General features: G+C 40.3%; 1 protein-coding gene across 1 annotated transcript in view; it reads left to right on the top strand.

Moving 5' to 3' along the window:
* Positions 1 to 3,199: 3,199 nt before the first annotated feature.
* LOC109928464 (disintegrin and metalloproteinase domain-containing protein 12) overlaps positions 3,200 to 26,174 on the top strand; it is a gene marked incomplete at its 5' end in the record, with an annotated part of 66,000 nt that continues 43,025 nt past the window's right edge. Inside the window, 3 exons of the mRNA XM_048609187.1 lie at positions 3,200 to 3,283; positions 8,690 to 8,859; positions 22,032 to 22,116. Of these exons, the coding sequence (XP_048465144.1) occupies positions 3,200 to 3,283; positions 8,690 to 8,859; positions 22,032 to 22,116 (339 nt within the window). The remainder of the gene's footprint in view (positions 3,284 to 8,689; positions 8,860 to 22,031; positions 22,117 to 26,174) is intronic.

A 26,174-nucleotide genomic window follows, 5' to 3' on the forward strand; every position in this document is an offset into this window, starting at 1 on the left:
TTTTTCAATTAACTATAATTCTGCTATTTCTATTCTGCTCCTTAACAACCGCACAAAAGATGCACTGCCTTAGCAATATGTAATGAATTGTGGAGCTACAAATAATTATGGAAACCCTTTATGAGTGAATTTTGAAGGGGCATCTTAATCATTTGCTATTTGTCACTTTTTATCTGTCCACATTTTATCAGCTAAGTGAATTCTCGACCCTCATCCAATACCTTTGCCTTTTCCATTACCATTTTATTGCAGGATTATGGGATTTGAGTAGTTAGACTGTCCACAAGAAATACGTACTCATGGAAACCATGCCCTGCCAATCGGTTGTTCCAGCAATTCGTGTGTTTTGATCTATTTTCTGCCTTTTTTTAATTATTTAGGAGTTAATAACTGTTTTAATTGAAAAAATTTCCCCAACATACCTGCATGATCATTACTGGTCCATGTTGCAATATAATGGAATGCAGGAACTTAGGATTGGGCCAGACCATTGTTGTCTTAAAAACACCACATCCTACAAATTTCTCATGTTTTGCTGTCAGATCATTCACCAAGTATTTATCTGGTTTGCTGATAAAATTAATCTGTTCTTGCAGTCAGATTTTATACCTTCACCACTGTCACTATGGATGGTGGACTCAAAAATGAGGATAATTTTCAATTTATGTCCATATGTAAAACTGACATTTGTACATTTGCCATCCCCTCCACATCATTGTTTTTCTTTTTTTCAGTTGAGAGGAAAATCGGACTGATCACATGATGAGCTGCTGAAATGGAGGCAGCAATTTTTCATTTGCAGCCAAAATGAAAAATCGCCCTCATTGTCTTTTCATTTTTTCCTCTTTAAATTTGATACATGCATACTAAAACTTACAATGCGTCCACATTTTTATTTATTTATGTTTCTACAAGTTTAGGAAGGCTAGCTCTCTTACTTCATGACATGAACCAGGGAAGAACATCAAAGCATGGTTGGACCAGATTGCCTTGTGCTACTGGCCAAGATTAATTCTCATGCTGTGATTTACTGATCACAAAGTTACATCTCCACATGACCCGAGCTAATGGAAAATGACGATAATACATAACATCATGCTCTAACAATGAGCACTATACAACTTACTTCTTCATAAAAGATATCCATCCTATCAAATATCCTCATGATTGTGACCTTCACTGATCAGACAAACTATGAGGCTTAAATGTATACCATATTCTAAGAAAGCATTATAATCTCATCACTCATACATAAACTATGCTTCTCTATATTGCATTGCATAAAAACAGGCTCTGAATATTTTTGCAAACGTACATCCTATGCTGTTAGAATCTTTGAAGAGACTGATAACATTTTAAAAGATGTAAAATTCCAGGGAATGACTGAAATAATCACAAGAGAATTTCAGGATTTTGCTGTAACACCAAAGGCAAAATTAACTAAGTTCTATTTCAGTAGACAGCATTAGTTCTAAACTCCAGAAATGTTCCCCATTGATCTTAAAATAATCAAAAGTCACCCTCTATTGTTGTACTTCATTCAGTTCCTTAAATTGACACTTCATTTTCTCGGAACCATTCAAAGGTAACCCTTGGCTCCCAAGGGCTTACTTAATTTCTTTTCCTTTCCTAGTCAGGTAACTTATAATTCAGAATTGACTTTTACAGTGAGGGATGAATTGGAGGTCCTTCCCTCAAAGCAAAGCGAGGTAAATCTTCTAGCTCTGATTAAAATTTCAATCTGAGCATAATCTACTTAATGAACAACAGAGACTTGCTGCCTCTCACTTGTGTGAGATATTCAGGGAAATCTTAAAAAAAAAGCTCTGTGAACTGAAACTACAATGGCTTCTAATGGATTCTTCACCACTCAAAGTTCCGTTCTGTGGCAGTGTGAATCACATGGGTTTCATATCCAGGTAGAAATGTGAACAGACTGTCCTTTAGATCCCCAGCTCAGCAATCTGGAAGTTAAAGAGACACTTTGAAACATATTGAAATTCTTAATACATTCTTAATATCTCCATATGAGATATTGAGAGTAGTAATCTATCTAGAGTTATCATAAATGTCTTTTCCATTGTCCACAGGTGTGGGCATATTGCACCTTTTTCCATTAAATTAATCTGGGGCTCACTGCCACCTAAACAACCAAACTGGCCAAGCTTGTTGTCAAGTAGGATTGAGAGCAGAAACATTTCTGAAGAAGGGTCTAGACCCAAAACGTCAGCTTTCCTGCTCCTCTGATGCTGCTTGACCTGCTGTGTTCATCCAGCTCTACACCTTGTTATCCCATGCTCTTTATTCCTGTGTTTTCCTTCAAATTAAGCAGAAAGTCCAAAAACATAGCAAACATCTAAACTTCATATTTGTAACATGGACCTCAATCCCTTGCCCAGCTCACTTTCTAGAATGGATAATCATCCACATGGAATGCCAATAGATCACAGTTCGGGTGCCTACCACATCTGAAATCTTGAGAATACCTGTAAAGAAATACCAGGGGATATAATGTGCCACTCTCCCCACTTCAGTGCCCCTTACTACGTCCTTACAAGGAGACTAGTTTTTAAAAATTATTTTTTTTTTAAATAGATGCTTTTTCGGGACTGCAAGCCTGATTCAGTACCTTGTCTCCCATTTAGGCATATTATCTCTGGTTACGACAAATGTACATCTGGTCCAGGATGCCAGACCCTGTGCCTGGTCTTGTTAACAAACTCCTCGAGCTCCTTTGAAAGTTGCAAATGGAATACACCAATACACCCATATCTCTAAATAACATTCAAGCTCAATAAAAACTTAATCAGAAACAAATAAAAATCTAATGAAGCTCCATTTGTCATATAAAAAAAAACTGGGATCAGGTGTGGGATATATGGATCCTTTAGCCTGCTTCATGGAATCATTGTAAGATCATATCTGATTGTGTTTTACCTTTATTTCACTTTCCCATCAGAACCCCATGTCCATCAATTCCTTGAGAGTCCAAAAATCTATGTGTTTCAGCTTTCAATACTCAATAACTTTGGGACAGAGAATTCAAAAGAATAACAAACCTGAAACAGTTGTTGAACTTAAAGTGGCAAGACTCACAATCCAGTGTAGTCATTGAACATTTTAGAGAGAACTATAATTGTCAGAAGTGATAAAGCAAACTTTATAAGCCATTGTAAACATAATTATAGTAATCTTTTGATTAAATCTCAAGTTTCAGAAACAAGGGAAAGATTTGGAAAAGACTAAACAGAGACTGATAGAAATTGGCAATTTTGTGGATAAGGTAAGTATGCAACACAATATTTTGAAAGCAATTAATTTTGTCCAACTATATGATAAGCAAGAAGGGAGTAAAATACATATGTGATAAATGTTGTAATTTGAAAATCAATAGGAATATGTTCTTGCTTATGATTTCTCCTGATAAGACTTCAGTGAGAGATGCTGTCAGCTACAGCTACATTTGGAATGGTGTAAAAAGCAGGAAGTGTTCTATAAGGCTACCACTTCATAGCCACACCGAAAAAACTGAGCCACATTTCATTTCATTTCCAAATCGTGTGCCCCATAAGACCTTTGACATAGCCCGGAAATTTTGTAAAAGAGCTATGGCTAGCTTCACAAACCCATTTTCCCTCGATTCTAATCGGCAACAACAACTTATATTTATATAGAACGTTTAATATAATGAAGTGTCCCAAAGTACTTCACAGAAACATTACAAAATAAAGTAGACAGAGAGGCACAAAGGAAATGTAAGATCAGTTGATCAAAAGCTTGGCTAAGAATGAACTGAAAGGGAGAAAGTGAGATGTAGGCAGAGAGGTATAGGGAGGAAATCCAGAGCTTTTGGTCCTGGCAAATGGCGGAGCATTTATGATTGGGAATGCTCAAGTAGCCAGAATTAGAGGATTCCAGGTGACACAGACAGTTGTGGGTTTGGAAGAGGTAAAGAGTGGCAAGACCACAAAAAAATTTGAAAATAAGGATGAGCTTTTTAAAGTCAAGACATCGTTTGACCAGGAGTTCATGTACATCAGTGAACAAAACAGTGATAGGAAATGGAGCTTGCTGTGAGTTAAGAACTGGACAACAAATTTTTGGATGACCTCAAGTTTATGGAGAGCAGAATGTGGGACATCAGCCAAGAGTGCATTAGAATCGTCAAGTCTAGAAAGAACAAGAGTAAGAAGGAGGAATTCCGAAGAGAAGAGCTAAAGCGAATGAATACAGATAATGTTACTGAAATAAATAAAAACAGTCTTTGAGATGACTCGAATATGAGTTCAGAAGCTCATCTCAGGATCAAATGTGACATCCAGGTTGCAAACAGACTGGATTAATGTCAGCCTGCTGGCAGGCAGCAGATGAAGTCAGTACTTAGGGGACAGAGTTTGGAACAGAGACCAAAAATGTCTTTAATCACAAATATTTGATATAGACCAATATTAATGTTTATCATCATCACATCATCCCAATTAACAACATTGTAAATACGGCACTGGGGACTACAGAGTTATTTTTGGGGCAGATGGAGAACTTAAGGAAGGCAACTTTGTTCTTCTATTGAAGATTCGAATTACTTGGCCCACATTAGAAATATTGAAAGTTGTATTGAGATGTTTTTGATAATTATATTGCGTAGCATTCTTGATTCCAATTTCCCATGGAAACAAAGATGGATTTATTTTCATGATATTAGGAAGAGAATGAGGGCATGAAAATTGTCAAATTAGAAATGCTCGCAGTCAAACATCACAGAAGGCAGCTCTCCACTGAGATGGACACTCAATCATCTGGTCTGCACACTAAAAGTGACCATTTTGTTTGTGTGTGCCTCAAAAAGCAACACTTCCCCTCCACCATCGCCAATAAAAATTATTGGCAAAATATGTAAACTTCAAGCTCAAATCCTACACCTGAGGAACACATTGTCTAGTTCATCACTACCATAAACTCAATCCTCCCAGGCAATGACAGGTGATGTACCTCACATTAGCCGCTTGTCAGCAAGGATGCCACAGATACTTTCTTCAAGAAGATTACACAGTTTGTTTCTCCAAGAACATTATATCATCTTATGTGCTCATTATGTTGGGACTTGAAAAGGCTTGCTACTTCCAGACCCTGAAGATAATGTTCATGAAAATGGTGATGATCACAAGGAAAATGACCAGCAATGAGGATCTTATGCAGGAATGAGTAAACAGCATAAGACAGCCTGAGGTGAAATGAAGTTATCCTCTATGCAATGTGGATATGGCCGGCAAGGCCAACATTTGTTGCCTATCGCTATTTGACCTTGAACTGAGTAGCTTGCTAAGGCCATCTCAGAAGGATGGATCTAGAGTCACAACATGTCCAGACCAGCTAAGGGTGATAGATTTTCTCCCTTCAAAACATCAGTGAACCCCAGATGGATTTTTAATGACAATTGCCAGTGTTTTCATGGTCATCATCAGTATGCCTTTAACTCCAATCGATAAATTGAATTCAAATTGCACCAGCTGGCATCTGCATTGATCACTAGTCTGGTGACATTGCTGCTGCACCACTACCTTGCTTTATAGTAAAGCAATATTACTGAAGATTGATTCAATGGAATAAATCACTTCACACCTGCTTGTTCTCACAAAATGCTTCACTGGCTGTAAAATTCTTTCAAAACTAAAGTTGTAATTTTTCAACTTTAAGCAGCTTTCATCTCAGGGCAGATGGTCTCCTAGGAGGAACAGCTACCAACAGTCTTTCTTGCAGTACAATAGAGGGGAGAGACAGGTTAGGAGCACATGAAGGCATTAGAGGAAGGCTTGAGGTACCAGCTAGACTCAAAGTCATTATCCCTGGGGAGATAGCAGCATCTACATCCATGTGATGAAACTTACTAGTATAGGGCACAGGCTCAGAGATGAAATCACATACCTTCATATCTTCCAAGGGCTGTGGCATTCTTTTGCTTGGACAATCTGCAGAACAGTGTTAGCTGCTGTACTGGAGGCTCCAGTATTTTAAAAACACTTTGTTGTGTCTTGATATCCCAGAATGCTCCAAACTTGTCATTGTAACTATCTCCAGGGTAATCTACAGGTTGTGAGATACTTCCTGCAATATGCTGTAGATGTGGGTAATGGATTGCTTCTACATTCCATCTTAACAATTATATTTATCGAATCTATCTCCACTTGAGATGTATCCTTGTGGTAGTTACTCTTATGAAGGTGTCGAGATCGGCGTTCCTGGATTCTCAGCTCAGGATGGTCAGCTTTCACCGAATACCCACTGTAACTTTTATTTGCATAGTGTCTTTAATGTATCAGAGATGCTTTGTAAGGAAATTCTGGAACTTAGGCTCTTGACAGTTAAAGATATGACTCCCAAAGATCTGCAAAAAGGAATGGAGCCTTCCCTTTATTCCACTCCCAGGTTTTTATTCTTTACCTTGTTCCATGCTTCACTCAGCGCCAACTCTTTTACTTCTCTAATTGCTCACAAGTAGGCTCCTCCATCCTTGTTCTCCATGGAAAGTATTGTATCACAGGGTTGTTGAGGAAATGGCAGGAATAGGACTTCCTGACTGGCAGTAGATAATGTATGAAGTTCTTGGATTGTCATTAGAGTGTCCAACCTGTTTCTTGAAAAGTACTCCATGAAGTGAAATGCAGGAAAACCTTCTTAGCAATGCGGGTGGTGACAATGCATCTGGAAGAGCTCACTGCTGAGTACAAAAGAAGAGCAAAACTTTGGGAAAGCACACGAAGTTGATACGGTTTCGGCATCAATCTTCTGCTGTCAGCTCATCTCCAACCTGATGGTGTCCTATCGGCACTCTTTGGTGTCGTCTCAGAATTTGCCTAGCTTCCTCATCTTTAACTTGGTGGTTCTCCTCCAGAAATATTTCTCTAATAAAAAAATGCAGTATTAACATCTTGTAAGTGGCAAGGACTCTGTCCTCCATACAAGTGTTTGCACGCCAACCTGATGACAATTGCAACTGCATTGTTACTTTAAATGAAATGTGTTTGCAAATTAGGAGTGGCATGTATTACATTCACCGTGAGTCAAAAGAGCGACTGCTAGGTTTTGACAGTGATGAAGTGTTTGAAGAGATTGTCTTTTGTATTGGTGAGTACGCCTGGCCACAAAAACTTTCCCTGGAGAGAAAAGAATCAAGGTTCAATTAGCAGCAAACAATGTAGGCTGATTGAACCCTTGATTGTGCTGGTCACCTATATCTGGAGAACCAATGTCATCCTCCTATAGCAACCTGTCATCTGCACTTGTGAGAAAACTTGGCACCACAATTTCTGTCTATTTTACTTCTCTAGAAACAGAATGATCATTTTAAATAGGAAGTTCTTTCCAACCGTTGTTATCATGACTGCAGTTCAGTTTAACAATTCTTACCAAATGCAAGCTGTTGCATCTGCACCCTGGTCATTCTGCTATTTGCCATGAATAGTGATTGTTTTTTACTGTGGATGAGTCATGTCAGCTACCAACGATCAAAACCCACCTTTACTGTTGTGTTTGATCCAGATACTTTTCCAGTTCTTCACTACCTATCTCGTATTTATTCCATTTTCGCAGTGATTGATAAGGGAAGCTCCAACAGTGTTGATATAACAAATAGGTTACCATCAACTCTGTTTAAGCAGGAGATTTTGACATAATTGCTGGTTTTTTTCTATTCTTTCATAGATGTATAAATCCTGGTCTTTGGATGCTGTTGGAAAGTGTTCATGAAAGATATAGAGACCAATAATTTTAATAGATTATTTTGGTTTTAGTGAAATAATAGACAATTGTGAAGAATGAAACGGACCAATATGATAACATGTGATCATGAAATTATTAGTCCACATTTTGTGGTCAGGAGCAAAGTGAATTTGCTCACTACTAACTTTGGAGTGAGCTGCCCAGAAAGATCTAGAGGTCTCTATGACATGAATTTCCCCATTCCAGACATTAATTTGAATCTGACACCATGTCAAGGGGATCTTCGGGCATCCAGCAATTGTATTGTCATTAAACAATGTGAGTAGCCAATAACATTGAAGAATTCTCACCAACAGCAAATCAGGAAGATAAAGGCACTGATTATTCTTTATTTTTAACATCATTTTATTGAAAGTGAAATAAAGACTGAGACATAAGTATTAAGAAAGAAATTAAAAATCATAAACTTTATAAATAACATATTACTTTTAAAAAATTGGTGTTCTTTTCATCATATTTGTGGAATGTCAAAGGTCATAAGTTAAGTTTTCAGTGCCCAAGAGGTTGTTTAATAATAATTATGATGTTAATAACAATTAAAGGTCCAGTTACACCTCATTCAATTTCTACTTGACTGCAGTCTGTGGGGACATCTACAGCACACCTGATGAAAAAGCATAGAATCAATGATGTTAACTTCTGACTATCACTATTGAACTGTGTTTGTATGGTCTCCAGGAGTTGCTGTAGGTTTCAGAGGGTGATGACAGTGAACATTCAGTTTAGTTGTTATTACTACTGTAACATCCAGCCTATGAGTACATAGTGATTGAATATGATCTATTTATGATATTTGGAGGTTTCATTGTCTTATAATGGATAGAACTGGCATTAAGTAATGCTAATACTGAACTACTTATAGCTAATATATGGGCCCTATGTTCCTTTGGGAATAAGAGTTATTTTATTATAGTTTTACAGATCCTTGAATATACGAGTTGCCCTTGTTGGAGTTGAAGTTTGGACTGACATGGATAAATGTTCAATAACTGGAGACCCATTCGCCACCCTCAATGAATTTCTTGACTGGAGGAAAGTGAAACTACTGTCCCGTAAATCACATGACAATGCCCAACTCGTGAGGTGAGTACTGGCTGGTACAATTAATTCTGGAGCCGTGGAGTCAACAAGACCCATTCATATGTGCAACAGTCTTAATACATCATGCAGTTGCACTCTTTTTTACAGTTACAGTAATATTGCTAATTCAGTCACATCAACTTTAACTTTTTAATTTGATACATTTATATTTCAAACAGTTGTGAAAGTAAGAGAGAACATACAGACAAGGGATGCCATTTAGCCTCTCAAATCTGAGTCATCATTCAATCAGATCATGGTGGATCTGTGTATTCACTCCTTCTACCCACTTTCAGAATCTTTAATATCCTTCTGTTTAAAAAAATGACCAAGCTCCGTTTTAAAATGATTCCAGCTTATGAAAAAATTCAACTTGTTCTGGACAATCATTTAATATATATTGAAGCCTCATTGAGATACAAATTACATGTATTAACCAGAATGAGTGTGACAGACATTGTAATACTGGTCTATATGCATCCAGTCCACCACACAAACACTACGTCTCATTATACACTAAAATGCCACTTTACTGTCAGTTTAAAGGCAGGTCAGCTGCCATATTAGGATATAAGTGCAGAAGAATGTTGTATGTAGATTACAATTCCAGCTTTCAATTTGAAAAACATTTGAAATTGCTGATTTTGGAGGGCAAATTATCTCACCAGTTTTCAGATCACCACAACGCATAACATTCTCCAACTAATGAAATACCCGAGCTGAATCTGAACTTAGTTGTTGATTAACAGAGTTAGACCACAGGAACAGTTCTCATGAAAGATATTTACATAAAACCTCGTGTAGTTCTGCATGTGCCAAATCACGACAGGTAAGAGAGATGTTAGCAAAGAACAGCAATCTGAAACAGACAGCACCTCATAAATTAACTTCTCAGTTAAAAGCAAAGTATAAGTGAACTCAGTTGGAATCCTCCTCATGTGTGTTTAAACCACTTCCTGTTCACTGGAAAATATGAGATTCTGACAATAATTAACAGCAATGGCTATTTTAGAATGCATGTTGTGCTATCAAAAGGAGTTGAAAATCTACATTGAATTTATTTCAGGCACTAGCAGACAGCATGAACATTGCCAGTATCACTAATCCTCATTTCTAGACTAGAGAATTAAATGCTGCTGTTTTTCAGTTCTTTTGCTAAGTCTCTGCTGAGTGACTGGATTCCTTGCTGGAATCTGATTCCACAGGCATTAAGGATGTGAGATTTAACAGGGATTATCGGCAGGCAGTTTAACCGTGGGGTCATTATGGACAAATCCAAACTTGTCCTCAACAATTGCTTTTACAACAAGAGTCATTAGATTATGATTAAGACTGGAACTTTGGCTGAATTTTTCCACTGTTATCTAAGATGCCACAGCCAACTGTAACACCTCTAGTACAGTCCTGCTGAGATCAGCTAACTCAACACAAACCAGGAATCCATCCCAAACTTTATGGCACAGTTTATTGAAACATCAAGTGAGACTGTAATTTGAACCTGACGACATCAAAAGAGTAATTTATCCACAACTCAATTCATTGCCTTAATTTTGTATCAGGTATTTTTTAATTTTAGTGCTTAAAATTTGCTGTTTCTACATTATATGAGAATAAACTCTCTGCTATTGAAAGAGACAGTTGTAAGCTCAAAACTCATATTTAATCTATTAAAGTTTAAATTAGGATGAGTTATTAATAATTAACCAAATAGTTATTTTTATGATGAAATCCTGCAAAAGGATTTTCCATGGACTATTTGTCATGTCAAACAATGAAATAACGCTGGTGACAAAATGTAAAGTTTCTTTCTTCTGAAAAATATAAAAATAAATTACCCCAGAAACATCACAGGGAATAAATCAATAATTCTGGATCCCACTTTTTAAATGACAGTTTGTCACAAGGATAAAATGCTTCAAAACCTTTGATGAAATTTAATTTCCCCACTGGAAGTGGACTGAGAGGTGCTTGAGTGGTGGTGGAGGAGGGTTGGGCGACAGCAGGGATGCCTGTGGTGATGGTGATAATACATATAATCAATTCAGAAACCATGGAGTGGAGAGCCTGTTGTCTTCCCTACCAATTAATACAGGGTTGGGGAAAGTCAAGGATGCTTACCTGCCCAGAGACCAATTACAGCCCAATTAATGGTCACTTAAGAGCCACCATGTAAGATCAGTCAGAATGCAGCTAAACAGATTGATTATCAATTTAAAAATCCTTCCAATGTGCCAATGACGGGCAGTGAGAGTGGGAGAGTACCCTGGTCAGCCAGAACTATATGGTAACAGTCTTCCGGGTTAAAAGACTCCATACACAGGTTCTTGCAATAACCAGGTGTCAACATCATTCTGAGAGACCACCATGCATGGACACACCCAATCACAATCACACAGACACACACAAACACACACACTCATAAATGCACATATAATCACATGCACATACCCCTCACAAATCACACATAATCACATACTATCACACAGACACATTCACTCTCTCTCTCTCTCTCTCTCTCAATGCACATGATCACACACTTTTTTACGGATTTGTTCTATTAACTCTGTTTGAACACTGATGGCCTCATTTCTGGCTTGAAATTAAGGGTCTGTGGAGCCTGTTCCCAGGGAAAGCCCATTCAGCACACTGGGACTAAATTTACTGGCTGTGACAATGATCCCATCTGCTGAACAGAAAGTCTGTGATTACCCTTCTGCAGGGAACATTGATGGGAACACTGACAGATTTAATTGTCATTCAGGCAGTGAAGGTTCTTAAAGGCAAAGGTCCCACCTCCAAGGGCTGTATTCAGTCAGAGGACTGGCAGATTTTTAGTTTCTACAGTGACACTGCGAGCAATGGCCACTTTTGGTCTTTCGACAGGACCAAGAGAAACAACAATAATGGAAACCTTGCAAGAGAGGTGAGTGCAGTGGGCTTTCTGGGATCAGTGAAGTAGCCCCTGTTAGTGGGGTAGAGTACTTTCATTTTTGAGGGAAAAGGGAGCCCTCAAGTCAGGGGAAAGGGGGCAGTTCTTGCTGCAGGGGGCACGCTCCAGAACACTTGTTGACTCACACTCCCACTAAGCCTGAAAGGAAGTCTTCAGGGTATACCATTACCTGTTCATTTCAATTGGCTTCCAGCAGGAAGTCTGTCCTCAGCCTTCTCTGCTGCTGACAACTGGAGAAATTTGAAAAGACCATGGCCTCTTCTCATCTCTTCACATCTTCCCATCCCACTAAATGATACCCCCACTTCCCACTTTGCTGCCACAGTGAGGGAGTGGGAATGAAATTCTTCCTTCTTGGAGAGTAGCTACACTCACAGGGAGTGTGGGCTGAACAATCCATAGCCCCTCCCGTCTATTCCTTCGACCACAGTTTGTTGACAGGGAGCACTAAATTACCCTCACTGATGCATGTTCCTCTGGACACAGGTAAACATGGTCCAACTCAAGTTTCATCCTTCATGTTTGAATCCACTCAGGGTTACAGGTATCTCCATGATATTCAACATTCCACAGATAGATATTCCCACTACATTCTGAGATCCATACTCAGTGCCATGTGTTGTCACATGCACACTCTTGATCTCTCTCGCCAACAACACCAGTTCATGCTGGCTCAGAGTTGCACTGCACCCTGGTTCCACTTCTTTCTGTGGTTCATTCGATGTGCTAACAAGAAACTTTTCCTTTTCCTTTTAGGCATCGAGTAACACGAGATGTAACAACTTAGAGATACCCAAACCCTCCCAAGCCTTCTTCCCCTCCCTTCACTCTGATTCCATCCTGTCTCCCAACCCCGCCTCCTATTGTGTATTCACCATCCATCCTGACCTTCTGCTGTTGATGCTGAAAGTTCTGTACTTAACAAAGGTCTCAGTTTCATCCCTCAGAGTCCCCATCCTAATGAATTTTGGGCACAATGTGACACCTTCCATTGTCTTCACCTGCATGCCCATTTCTTTGGACAAGAGCTCTCTCTCCATACCACAGACCCCTTCACCCACCTCCAACACCCTCCCTCCACCTGGGCCCTTCCCTCTGGCTTTTACCTGCACTCAACCTGTTCATTGAGAACTGTCAACGTGACATTGGTTGCCTCAATTTTCTGCCCCCCACCCCATCACCCATTCCAACTTATCTTGCCAAGAACTGACTGTACTTCATGCTCTCAGATCCAATCCTCACTTTGTAATTAAGCCTGCTGACAAGGATGGTGCTGTTATCCTCTGGAAGACTGACCTGTACATTGTGAAGGCTGAGCACCAGCTCTCAGATACATCCTCCTGTCTGCCCCAGACCATGACTCCACCATGGAACATCAGGCCATTGTGTCCACAACAGTCACTAACAATATTTCATCTGGTGATCTTCCCCCCCAGTGCCTTCAATGCCTTATCATCTTCCAACCCCTAACAGCTCGCTTCTACCTCCTTCCCAAAATCTACAAACAGGGCTGCCCAGCATACCCATTGTTTCTGCCTGTTCTGCCCCACAGAACTCATCTCTTCCTGTCCCAACTCAGTTTTTCTCCCACTTACATCCGTGATTCCTCTGACGCTTTATGTCAGTTTCAGAATTTCCAGTTTGCAGGCTCCAGCTGCCTCCTCTTTACGATGGAAGTACGGTTCCTTTACATGTCCATCCCCCATCAGGATGGTCTCAGGGCTCTCTGCTTCTTCCTGGAATAAAGGCCTGAACTGTCCCCATCCATCAACACCCTCCTCTGCCAGGCTGAGCTCATCTTCACACTGAACAATTTCTCTTTTAACTCCTCTCACTTTCTTCAGAGCAAAGATGTGGCATGGCTTCCTGCATGGGCACCAGTCATATCTGTCTCTTGGTGGGGTACATGGAAAATTCCTTGTTCCACTCCTACTTTAGCCCCCACCCAGAGTGCTGCTTCCCGCTCTCGCCCGGAGTTGGAAACTTATCAATTCCACTTCTCATTTCCACCCCGCCCTCACCTTCACCTGGTCCATCTCTGACTCTCCCCTTCCTTCTTGAATTCTCTGTTTCTATTTCTCGGGTTAGGCTGGCCACCAATATCTACTACAAACCAATTGGCTCCCACAGTTACCTTAACGATTCATCCTCACACCCTACTTCCTGTAAAGACTCTATTCCATTCTCCCAGTTCCTCTGTCTCCATCGCATCTGTTCTGATGATGCCAAATTTGACAAAAGGGCCTCCAAAATGTCCACCTTCTTCCTCAACCAAGGATTCCCCAGCACCTTAGTTGACAGGACCCTCAGCCAGGTTTGTCCCATCTGTCACCTCCTCTCTTCCCTCCCACAATAGCGATAGGGTCCCCCCCTTAGTTGATAGGGTTGTAAAGAAGGTGTATGGTATGTTGGCTTTCATTGGCAGGGGAATTGAGTTTAAGAGCCACGAGGTTATGCTGCAGCTCTATAAAACTCTGGTTAGACCACACTTGGAATATTGTGTTCGGTTCTGGTCACCTCATTTTCGGAAAGATGTGGAAGCTTTAGAGAGGGTGCAAAGGAGATTTACCAGAATGCTGCCTAGACTGGAGGGCAGGTCTTATGAGGAAAGGTTGAGAGAGCTAGGTCTTTTTTCATTGGAGCGAAGAAGGATGAGAGGTGACTTGATAGAGGTGTACAAGATGATGAGAGGCATAGATAGAATGGATAGTCAGAGACTTTTTCCCAGGGCGGAACTGACTATTACGAGGGGACATAATTTTAAGGTGATTGGAGGAAGGTACAGGGGAGATGTCAGAGGTAGGTTCTTTACACAGAGTGGTGGGTGTGTGGAATGCGCTGCCGGCAGTGGTAGTGGAGTCAGATACTTTAGAGACTTTTAAGCGTCTCTTGGATAGGCACATGGAGGATAGTAAAATGTAGGATATGCAGGGTAGTTTGATCTTAGTAGGATAATAGGTCGGCACAACATCGTGTGTCAAAGGGCCTGTACTGTGCTGTACTGTTCTATGTTCTATGTTCTATGTATTCATTCTCCTAGGCTGACCATTATTTACTCCTTTGTCTGTCCAACTGTTCTCTCTCTTTGGGCTCTATCTCCACCTATCATTTACCCCTCAGCCCCTCCCTCCACCCTATCTTCTGCATAAAAACCAATCTTTTCCTAGCTAACATCAGTTCTGAAGAAGGGTCCTTGGACCCGAAACGTTAACTCTGATTTCCCTCCACAGATGCAGCCCTACCTGCTGAGCTTTTCCAGCAATTTCTGGTTTTGTTTCTGATTTCCGGCATCTGCAGTTCTTTTGGTTTTTTAAAACATGATCCTGATCTGTCTTCTTCATCAACACTGAGATCCTGAGCAGTCAAAGGATAATTGTCAAATCAGCATTAAACTGGTTTCTTTTGTCAACCAGAAGCTCCTGCTGTCATGGGAGACCCAGATTCGTCCTTTAATTTCTGGTCTGTTTCCCAGCTGTAGGCCTTGTGCCTGGACCAGGGCTACTCTCAAACTATGTAAATGTTCCGGGGGAGGAATTCCCAGTAATCCTTGGATTGAAGAGGTACATGGCTCCTGACAAACGTTGAGGAAGGCTAAATTGGCAGGAAAATTATTTTACCCTTTTTTACAAATATTTTACACCATGGAGGTCAGCTACTAACAAAAATTGAAGAAGCAAGAATGAAGCAATCTGTGTATGTGGAGACAGACTCCATATTTGGTTCCCACTCCCAGTTCTTATCCTGTGACACGTAACATCGAGTTAATTCCCAAACCCTTGGCAGTAGAAACCACTGACCGGTTTTTTGAAGTCAGGAATTGTACAGCAAAGCATTTTTCTCCAATGGCCATCATACTTGTTTCTCCAAGTTATGTTTATTTGTTAGATTACTTACATAATGAAACTCATGGGACAGTTTTCCTAACATATTGATTCCTGAGGAATACGGTCCAACAGATACAATCCCTGCAGTATTGATTATATTGATGGAGTTCTCAGGATACCTCTGCTTGTAATTTTTCTGCAAATCATTGACAAATGAATGATGATTCCATCACAGGCTTTATATCATTAGATCTGACTCCACACAGAAAAAGTACTGGATGTGAAATGTACCGATGAACAATTCTCACAATTGAAAGCCAGGGTTCAGAGCTGGGAGTATGGAACATTGCTGTTTCTTATTACAGCTTTGAGGACTGTAGCCAGCATATTTCACTTTTTACATATTAATTCCAAATGCTATCTCCACTCCAGCCATACAACCTCCAAGTATAGAATGTGTCCTCGGGAAAAAAGAAATGAATGTTAACTTAAAAATGATACAATCTTATAAATTTTAGAAGTTTAATTTACAATTAATAGAGACTTAATGATGTTAGAAGGTACATGAAAAGCAAATAGCTTTTGAATTAAAATCTATCAACAGACCAAGAATGGTTATTCTGTCTTCACAAATGAGCTCTTTCTGCATCCATACCTCACTGCCAGACGAAAATGTCGATTTGGAAAGCCATAGAAGTTTAGTGCATCAAAGCACATCCAGGCTGCTCTTTAATCATCTTCTTATGGTGGAAAGGAATCATTAGCATCCATCTGAAATTAGTGCATGTACAGAAAATATGTAATCTCCCTATCCAAATCATCGATACAGATTGTGAATAGTTGGGACCCAAGCATTGATCCTCACAGTATGCCTCTAGTTAGTACCTGCCAATTGGAGAATGATCGATTTATTTCTCTTCTCTTTCTGTTTTTTCTGTTGACTGATTCTTAATCCATGCCAAATATAATACATCCAATTCCACGTGTTGCATTTTACTTTTATGTTGCAGCTGTACAAGGTGCTGGTGAGGCCACACCTGGAGTACTGTGTGCAGTTTTGGTCTCCTTACTTGAGAAGGGATGTACTGGCACTGGAGGGGGTGCAAAGGAGGTTCACTAGGTTGATTCTGGAGTTGAGGGGGTTGGCTTATGAGGAGAGATTGAGTAGATTGGGATTATATTCATTGGAATTGAGAAGATTGAGGGGGGATCTTATAGAAACATATAAAATTATGAAGGGAATAGATAAGATAGAAGTAGAGAGGATGTTTCCACTGGCAGGTGAAGCTAGGACAAGAGGGCATAGCCTCAAGATTAGAGGGAGCAGATTTAGGACTGAATTGAGAAGGAACTTCTTCACCCAAAGGGTTGTTAATCTATGGAATTCCTTGCCCAGTGGAGTAGTTGACGCTACTTCAGTAAACGTTTTTAAAGATAAGGTAGATTTTTTTTGAACAGTAAAGGAATTAAGGGATACGGTGAGAACGCGGGTAAGTGGATCTGAGTCCACGAAAAGATCAGCCATGATCTTATTGAATGGCGGAGCAGGCTCGAAGGACCGGATGGCCTACTCCTGCTCCTAGCTCTTATGTTCTTATGTTCTTATGTTGTACTTACAATCTCCTGTGTGAGATCTTATGAAAAACCTTCTCAAAATTTAAATGCACCATAACTGTTGGTTCCTCCTTATCTATTCCGCTACTTGCAACCTCAAACCGTTCTTACTGGTTTGCCAGTTCCACCATTGATTTCCAACTGTACGGCTATCACACTGTTATAATAGTTTCTAGCATTTCCCTGTTACTGATGTCAAGTCACAAGTCTGTAGTTCCCCATTTTCTCTCTCTGTCCCTTCATAAATCATAAATTACATTTCCCATTTTCCAATTTGCAGGAACTGTCCCAGAACCTATAAAATGTTTTAAGTTGACCACCACTGCATCCATTCTTTACAAACACCTCTTTCAAGACTCTGTTATGTAGATCATCAGATCCCAGAGATTTATCACCTTTTACTCTCAATGATTTCTCCAGTACAACTTTTTTGTGAAGATTAATTTATTTCAGTTCCTTACTCTTACAAGTCCCCTGGTTCTCCAGTATTCCAGGGAGGATTTTTATATCTTTCTCCATGAAGATAGACACAAAATATTGTTTATTCAGAGATAGTGGGGATTGCCGATGCTGGAGAATCTGAGATAACAATGTGTAGAGCTGGATGAACACAGCAGGCCAACCAGCATCAGAGGAGCTGGAAAGCTGACGTTTTGGGTCTAGACCCTTCTACACTTGTCTCGAATCCATTCTTATCTCCGCTTATCTCGACTCCATTTTCTCCTCCTTGGTCCAGGAACTCCCCACCTACGTCCGTGACACCACCCACGCCCTCCACCTCCTCCAAAACTTCGGATTCCCTGGTCCCCAACACCTCATCTTTACCATGGACATCCAGTCCCTATACACCTTCATTCCCCATACAGATGGCCTAAAGGCCCTCCGCTTCTTCTTGTCCCGCAGGCCCGACCAGTCCCTCTCCACTGACACCCTCATCCGCTTAGCTGAACTTGTCCTCACCCTTAACAACTTCTCCTTCAATTCCTCCCACTTCCTACAGACAAAGGGGGCGGCCATGGGTACCCACATGGGCCCAAGCTATGCCTGCCTCTTTGTAGGATACGTGGAACAATCCCTCTTCCAAAGCTACACTGGCCCTATCCTCCACCTCTTCCTCTGTTACATCGATGACTGTATCAGCGCCGCCTTGTGCTCCCATGAGGAGCTCGAACAGTTCATCCACTTCACCAACACCTTCCACCCCAACCTTAAGTTCACCTCCGATACCTCTCTCTCCTTTCTGGACCTCTCTGTTTCCATCTCTGGCAACCACCTGGAAACCGATATCCATTTCAAGCCTACCGACTCCCACAGCTACCTAGAATACACCTCCTCTCACCCACCTTCCTGCAAAAATGCCATCCCCTATTCCCAATTCCTTCGCCTCCGCTGGATCTGCTCCCGAGATGAGGCATTCCACTCCCGGACATCGCAGATGTCTTCATTTTTCAAGGACCGCAAATTCCCCTCCACAGTGGTCGAGAACGCCCTCGACCGTGTCTCTCGCATTTCCCGCGATTCATCCCTCACACCCCCTCCCCGCAATAACAACCAAAACAGAATCCCCCTCGTCCTCACATACCACCCCACCAACCTCCGGATCCAACGCATCATTCTTTGGCACTTCTGCCATCTGCGATCTGACCCCACTACCAAAGACATTTTTCCCTCCCCATTCTTATCTGCTTTCCAGAGGGACCACTCTCTCCATGACTCCCTGTCCGCTCCACACTCCCCACCAGCCCCACCACCCCCGGCACTTTTCCCTGCAACTGCAGGAAGTGCTACACCTGCCCCTAACCTCCCACCTCACCCCCATCCCAGGCCCCAAGAAGACCTTCCACATCAAACAGATGTTCACCTGCACATCTGCTAATGTGATTTACTGTATCCGCTGTTCCCGATGTGGCCTCCTCTACATCGGGGAAACCAAGCAGAGGCTTGGGGACCGTTTTGTGGAACACCTACGCTCAGTTCACGACAAAATCGCGAACCATTTCAACTCCCCCTCCCACTCCTTGGACGAAATGTCTATCCTGGGCTTCCTGCAGTGCCACAATAATGCCACCCGAAGGTTGCAGGAACAATACCTCATATTTCGCTTGGGAACCCTGCAGCCCAATGGTATCAATGTGGACCTCACAAGCTTCAAAATCTCCCCTCCCCCGACTGCATCCCAAAACCAGCCCAGCTTGTCCCCACTTCCCTAACCTGTCTTTCCTCTCACCTATCCCCTCCTCCCACCTCAAGCCCCACCCCCATCTCCTACCTACCAGCCTCATCCTGCCTCCTTGACCTGTCCATCCTCCCTGGACTGACCTATCCCTCCCCTAACTCCCCACCTACATTCACCTTTATTGACTCCACCCCCGCCTCTTTGACCTGTCTGTCTCCTCTCCAACTATCTTCTCCTTTATCCATCTTCTATCCACCTCCCCCTCTCTCTCTATTTATTTCAGAATCCCCTTCCCCTCCCCCATTTCTGAAGAAGGGTCTGGACTCGAAACGTCAGCTTTCCTGCTCCTCTGATGCTGCTTGGCCTGCTGCGTTCATCCAGCTCTATACCTTGTTATCACAAAATATTGTTTAGTGTCTCTGTTATTCCCCTTTATAAATTCCCCTGTCCCAACCTATAGTCAATCAACATTTCTCTTTGCTAATCTATCCCTTTTTATAAAACAGCTTTCTCTAGACTGCTTCTAGGTCCCTCATTAGTTTGCTTTCGGATTCCATTCCTTTTATCTTTTTCAGTTTTTTGATCCGCCTTTGTTGAATTCTAAAACATTCTCAACCTTCAGGCATATTACTTTTTTGACAACTCTGTAAGATTCATCTTTTGATTTAATACAATCTTTAATGTCTCTCATTAGCCATGGTTAGATCACCTGACATGCTTCCTTTAGTGCCACAAAGGAACGAGAATTTGTTGTAAACCATGTATTAAATGTTTAATTTTTAGACATTTCCTATCTATTATCATACCTTCTAATGCAGTTTCCCAAGCTACCAGAGCCATTTTTCCCCTCACACTTCCTTAGTTTTCTTTGTTCAGATTTAAGTTCCCAGTCTTGGATTGAGCTACATAACCTTCCACTGTGAAACAATAAAGCTGTCATGGTGATGGTGGTTGTGAGGGAGGTGGTATCACGTCCAGCAGAGTTAAATTGGTAGTTTGTGGATATCAGTCAACAGGTATGTTGTCAGGCATAGTGGGGTCAGGTTGAGTTGGAGGTGGGAATGATGTGGTTGTTGCATCAGGTAGGTGGGGTCCAGTCAGGAGTCTAAGAGATGTACTTTAATGAGGGTAGTCAGTGTAGGTGTTAGAGTAGGTTTTTAATCCTCTGTGATCTCCTGGGTAACTATAAAACTTAACTGAGTTGGAATTCTCTAAATTTAAGGGGCTTCTTTGGAGCATTCCAGATGCAGGGGAATTGCCCAGCGGAATGTTAGATTTCCTGGCAATTCCCACAAAGGCAGCTGTGTCAGCATGATCCCAGTACACAATTCCAGTGGCTATCTAGCCTTTGGAATTCTTTTATTTTCCTAATCACCCTGTTCAGAAATGTTATAACATGCCTCTGGAGCAGGTGGGACTTGAACCTGGGCCTTCTGGTTCAGAGATAGGAACACTACCATGGTGCTACAACAGCCCCCTAGCCGTTGGAATACGTGGATCAACATATTGGAATCAAAATGAACACACCAACACCTTGACCATTTAATTAAAAATAACCAACACTGAGTGGAGCAAGTTTGCACATCAATCAATCAACAATCTCCCCACATAATTAATAGCAATGACTTAGAGCTTCTTATGGTATAGTGGTCATGTACTTATCTCCAGGCCAGGAATGCCACCTACTCCAGACATGTCATAACCTGTCTGAACGGGTCAATTAGAAATATCTTTGGGGCTTACAAGAGCTCCAATGGCACAGTGTTGGAGTCCCTACCTCTATACTGGAAGGCCTGTGTTTTAAGTCCCTCCTTCTCAAAAGAAGTTGTAATTCTTTTGAAAAGGTTGATTTGCCAATATAACAAAGGTTTTTATGCAGTAATCTTCAAGCAGACATGTCATGCCAAACACCTTGACATGTATCTCAATGTCTATTATCTAGGAAGCTGCTGTGTATTGATGACTCAAAATCACTTCTAAAGATGGATGCTTGGAGCTATCATCTGCAGTTTTGGCTTATGATGCAATATTTTCTTCAGTCATTGTTATTGTTTTTAACTGATAAAAGGTCAATGCTTATTTATAACGTAATTTGTGAAAGGTATATTCATGAACTGGTGACTCAGGGAGCTATAATCTTCAAGACAAGTGAAAAGGGGTAAAAAGAATGGGATAATAATCAATATTGTAAAATGGAGATATATTTCTCAGCATCAGAGGAGCAGGAAAGTTGACAAATTTCTGAAGAAGTGTCCCAACCCGAAACATTAACTTTCCTGCTCCCCTGATGCTGCCTGACCCGCTGTGTTCCTCCAGCTCCACACTGTGTTATCTCTGACTCCAGTTCGGCAGTTCTTACTATCTCTGATATTTTTCTCAGCAATTTATTGACTGTTAACTGTTGTGTCTTGTTTCTATAATTGTGTGACCAGCTGTTAATAACATTTGTCAAAGAGTTGTCTTCATGCCAGAAGTCCCAACTATCAATCTCAGCATCAGCCCTGCTGCTGTTACTGAACAGATAGAAAGCACTGAAATTATGACTAAATTCAGAAAGGCAACATCTTTAATTTCATAACATGCTGAAGTCTCTTTTGTTATACATTTGCAGCGGAGTGTACTTCCAAGGAACAACCATTGGAATGGCACCTATCATGAGTATGTGCACAGCTGAGCAGTCAGGAGGAATTGTTATGGTGAGTAGTGATCAGCAAAATTGTGCATGGTATGAACCTAGAATCTGCCTATTTCTAGAGGACTCGTTAATCTTATAACTTTAAAGAAAAGAAACTGAATGTTAGAACACTTCTTTCATCTATGCGACCTATGTTTAAAGGCAGTTCAATTATTGATTGAAAGTCTCTCCCTGTATTGACTGCAGACAGCCAAAGTGATGTGAGTGTGGCCAGTCTTTGTGCAGTTTCTGTTGGGGACATGTTCACAGCACAAAATGGCAGCCAAACTAATATTAGTTTGTAGTTTTCTCGAAATAGGATGACTTCTATGGGATTTGCAAATGAATAGATTTGGATTCAAAATAAGAGCAATTTTTAGAGTTTGGGTAAAGGAACATAATTTGCTTAGCTTGAGAAACAGAGGCTGCTTTTGATTTTTCATGATTGATGTTGATTCTAGGAGCTGGGATATTACAGGTGTTCCAATTTCCTTGATGGAAAAAACATTCACCTAAAAGCATCACCCTGAATCCTAGATTTACCAAAGAGGTCATTATTTACTGTTACTCTGTATATATTGTGTTAATATATACAGTATGACTTAAGACTAACTGTCTAACTATTCTGTATACGTGTTCTCACTTCCATTTTTGCCATCCTTTCTTGGTAGAACTGCTAAGTCAAAATGTGTACAGTCCATGAATGGGGCACTTAACCTTGGGAATTCGCCCCATTAAAGAAATGGATTTTTTTTTAAGATCCCTGACAGATTTTCATAGTTTACTGTACAATATTGTGGGAGTTGTTTATCTGGCACTACAAGGCAAGTTATATTTCTTGCCCATCTACACCACTTCCACCCAACCAGAACATTTAATAATCTGTTAATGACTACATTTTCTAAAGGAATATGTTATATGTATAATGCAAAACTGAAAGAATTTGTTTCCAAAATACTATTCTTGCAATAAGTTAATTAAAACAATATTTTATAACCCTCATGTGTTCAACATTATTTTGCTTTACTCATTTGTTTTCAAATTGTCAAACAATAATCCACTTATGTGATTCTGAAGCCAATTATTTAAGTACCAACAAATTTCCCATATTTCCTTAAGGAGTCAAATTAAAAGTTTTGAAAGTCTCAATCAGGGCAGGCTTCTCTTGCCATTTCTCTTAATAAGTAACAACACATTAACCTTTGTTTATGATGGACTTGAGCCAAATATTTAGCTTTCACTTTAGAATTATGAATTATATAATAATAATTAATATGAGTGTTACTATTTGCATATATCATGATAACTATAAGAGAACTGAAGTGCAGCAGAGGGGTCAAAATATTGATTTTACTAAAATACAGAATATAAAAACTGTAATCCATTTGCTGAATGATTAGTTCAATACCAATTCACTAGTTTGGTGCTAAAATAATCGTCAAGATGCAACCAGATTATACTGTATTTGTGTCAATGCAAAGTGCTTTCAATGTTTAATCGATTCAAAAGCAGCAGCATAGCTAAGCAATAAGTTGCTTAATGGATAGCATACTCATAGTCACTGTGAGGCCACCTAAAGGAAATTGTTTCACTTAGTGTTGGCTTTGCAGGATCTGTAGCGTTATAATTGTTGGGACACTTTGGAGCTAGTTAATTTTTTAAAGTTGTTCTTTAATTTATATTGAATCAATTCTTCCCTGACTTGAAATGTAGCCATCAGTTCAATGACCATGGATGCATATTTGTGCAGAGGTCAACTTGACCAGCCTTAAAGTAATACAGGACTGATTGCATAAACTTACCACTGGCAACTGCAATTCACTTCTTAAGTGCCGTAGGTTACAAGAGGAAAAGTCACATTGCTAGTGAATAGTATTTGATGCATTTCTGTCACAACTCCAACTGAACTCTAAATTAACAAAATATATGATGCCAAGGATATGTTTATACTTATGAAGGAACAAATGTGATGTGGATGTAGGGTCTGTACTGTCTGTGAATACCTTTTCATTTATTTATTTAGTGAATGCAAATCCTAGCAGCCAAATGAAAGTCTCTTCTTTAGGTGATTAGTCTGACAGTTAGTCCATAAAGGGTCACAACTCAGTAATGTGAGTCATTGCTTGTGTCTCTCCATTAGTGCATAAGCGGTTTCTACTCAGGCTTCAGCAGTAGAAGTAAGCAGCGTAGGGTATGCTCTCCAAATCCCACAACTTACTGTAGAAGGCCTACTGGCATCTAAGCAAAAACTTATTGGATAGCTTCTAAATATCCATCACAATAGCCTTCAAAATGATTGTGGTCTTCGAGTTTGATCTTCCAATTCGCCAGAAGGCTTTCCCAACCTGACTTCTCCACTATTTACCCTAGCAAGCATTTTGGGCTCAATCCCATTGACATAACTTTGGTAGAATTGCCTAGGATTTTCTAGCAAAATTATGGTAAGTTTAATGCACACACAATATTACTATATACTTTGGCAACGTGTGATGTGTGAGAAATATCACATGGATTGAATTGCCACAAAATGTTAAGATGTTTCATGGTCAGCACATTGAAGGATGGGCCTCATCATCAAATTCCCTATGGAACTGCATTAGCACATTATTTAACAACTAAACTGTGAAGTCTTGTTATTTACAAGAAAATAATAGAAACTGTGGAGTTTCATCTCTGCTGGTAATAAATTATTTTCATAAATCTCCAATCATCTAAAACTGCTCCTAGTTCATCTCCACCAAACTAGCTTTGCTGTCTACAAAGGGGAGCTAGTTAGGTGTCAATCCATTGATTTATCTATTTCACCTATTATTTCTTTGCATTTCTAATGGATGCATTTTTATTCATACCCATTCACATACATGTAAATTTACCTGTCATTATAAAAGCACTTCAGTTGCTTGCTAATCCATGCTGGTCCCATGAATCATAAAATATTCTTTGTCATGATTTTTAAATGTATGAACTTAACACAATTGCAAGGGTTAACAATGACATATTTCTCGCGCGGCTGAAAAATTGACAACCAAACTATACTGGATTTTTTTATTTCGGCTGAGTTAGCAGAAAGAGTACTAAAGTTGGCCTCAGCATCTTGGAATAGGGCAAAGGAAATTCAGCCAAGGTTGCTGATTGCTTTTCGGCGATCTTTGTTTTGTGTGTGAGTGTGTTTGTAGAGTTAAATGATTGCAGGATCAGGTGCAATTGTATTGATTCCCAGAATATAATGGAATATAATATAAATTAATGAAGCATATCCACTGGGTGAGAAACTGAGGTGGCCAACATCTCTGGAATTATGCCCCAGCGTGAGTGAGCATTTTCAATAAAGGAGGTGGTGGGGAGAACGGACCTCTTGAGTTGCACTGCTGATTGCTGATCTCCCCTATTAGAACATACAGATTTGTGGGTTTTGGCTCTGAAACCATGCCTCGGCATGGGTCAAAACTTCAGAAGAGGAAAGATTTTGGCAGGAAAAGTTTAGTAAGGAGATTGTTCTTCTCTTATGCATGTTGGAAACCATTGCTTAAGTTTTTCACTTGCAAATTCCAAGTGCACTTTTTGAACTTGTTGCAGATGTTTATTAATAATTGAACAAGATATATCTTCCTTCATTCTGAAGACTAAAAAGGGATGTAAATTAGACTTTTATATCAGCAATGATATATTTGGCCTTAGTACAACAGCCGATTCATCAAGCTAGATCCAAAATGTTTCATAATGTTTGTTAGTTTTCTTAGTTTGAAAATGTAGGTTTCTTTTAAAATTACTTCTGTTAGATTGGTATAATTAGTAATGAAAGGTAAGAACCACTTGGACTTAAAAAAAATGATGAAATGAGCATTCACTGACATTCCATTGCTGAGTACCCCACTCTTAACATCCTGGAGGTTTCCATTGACCAATTCAGCAAGGCTCCTTAGTCAGCACCTTTCAAACCCAGGAGTGCTACCATGTAGAAGGGCAAAGACAGCAGATATGTGGGAACACCACAGCCAAGTTCCATCCAGGCTACCCATCTGGTACTGTTGGAAATATATCACCATTCCTTCAGTGTTGCTGGGCTAAAATCCTGGAACT

The sequence above is a fragment of the Rhincodon typus genome, chromosome 20, assembly GCF_021869965.1.
Source record: "Rhincodon typus isolate 14 chromosome 20, sRhiTyp1.1, whole genome shotgun sequence".
NCBI lineage: Eukaryota > Metazoa > Chordata > Chondrichthyes > Orectolobiformes > Rhincodontidae > Rhincodon > Rhincodon typus.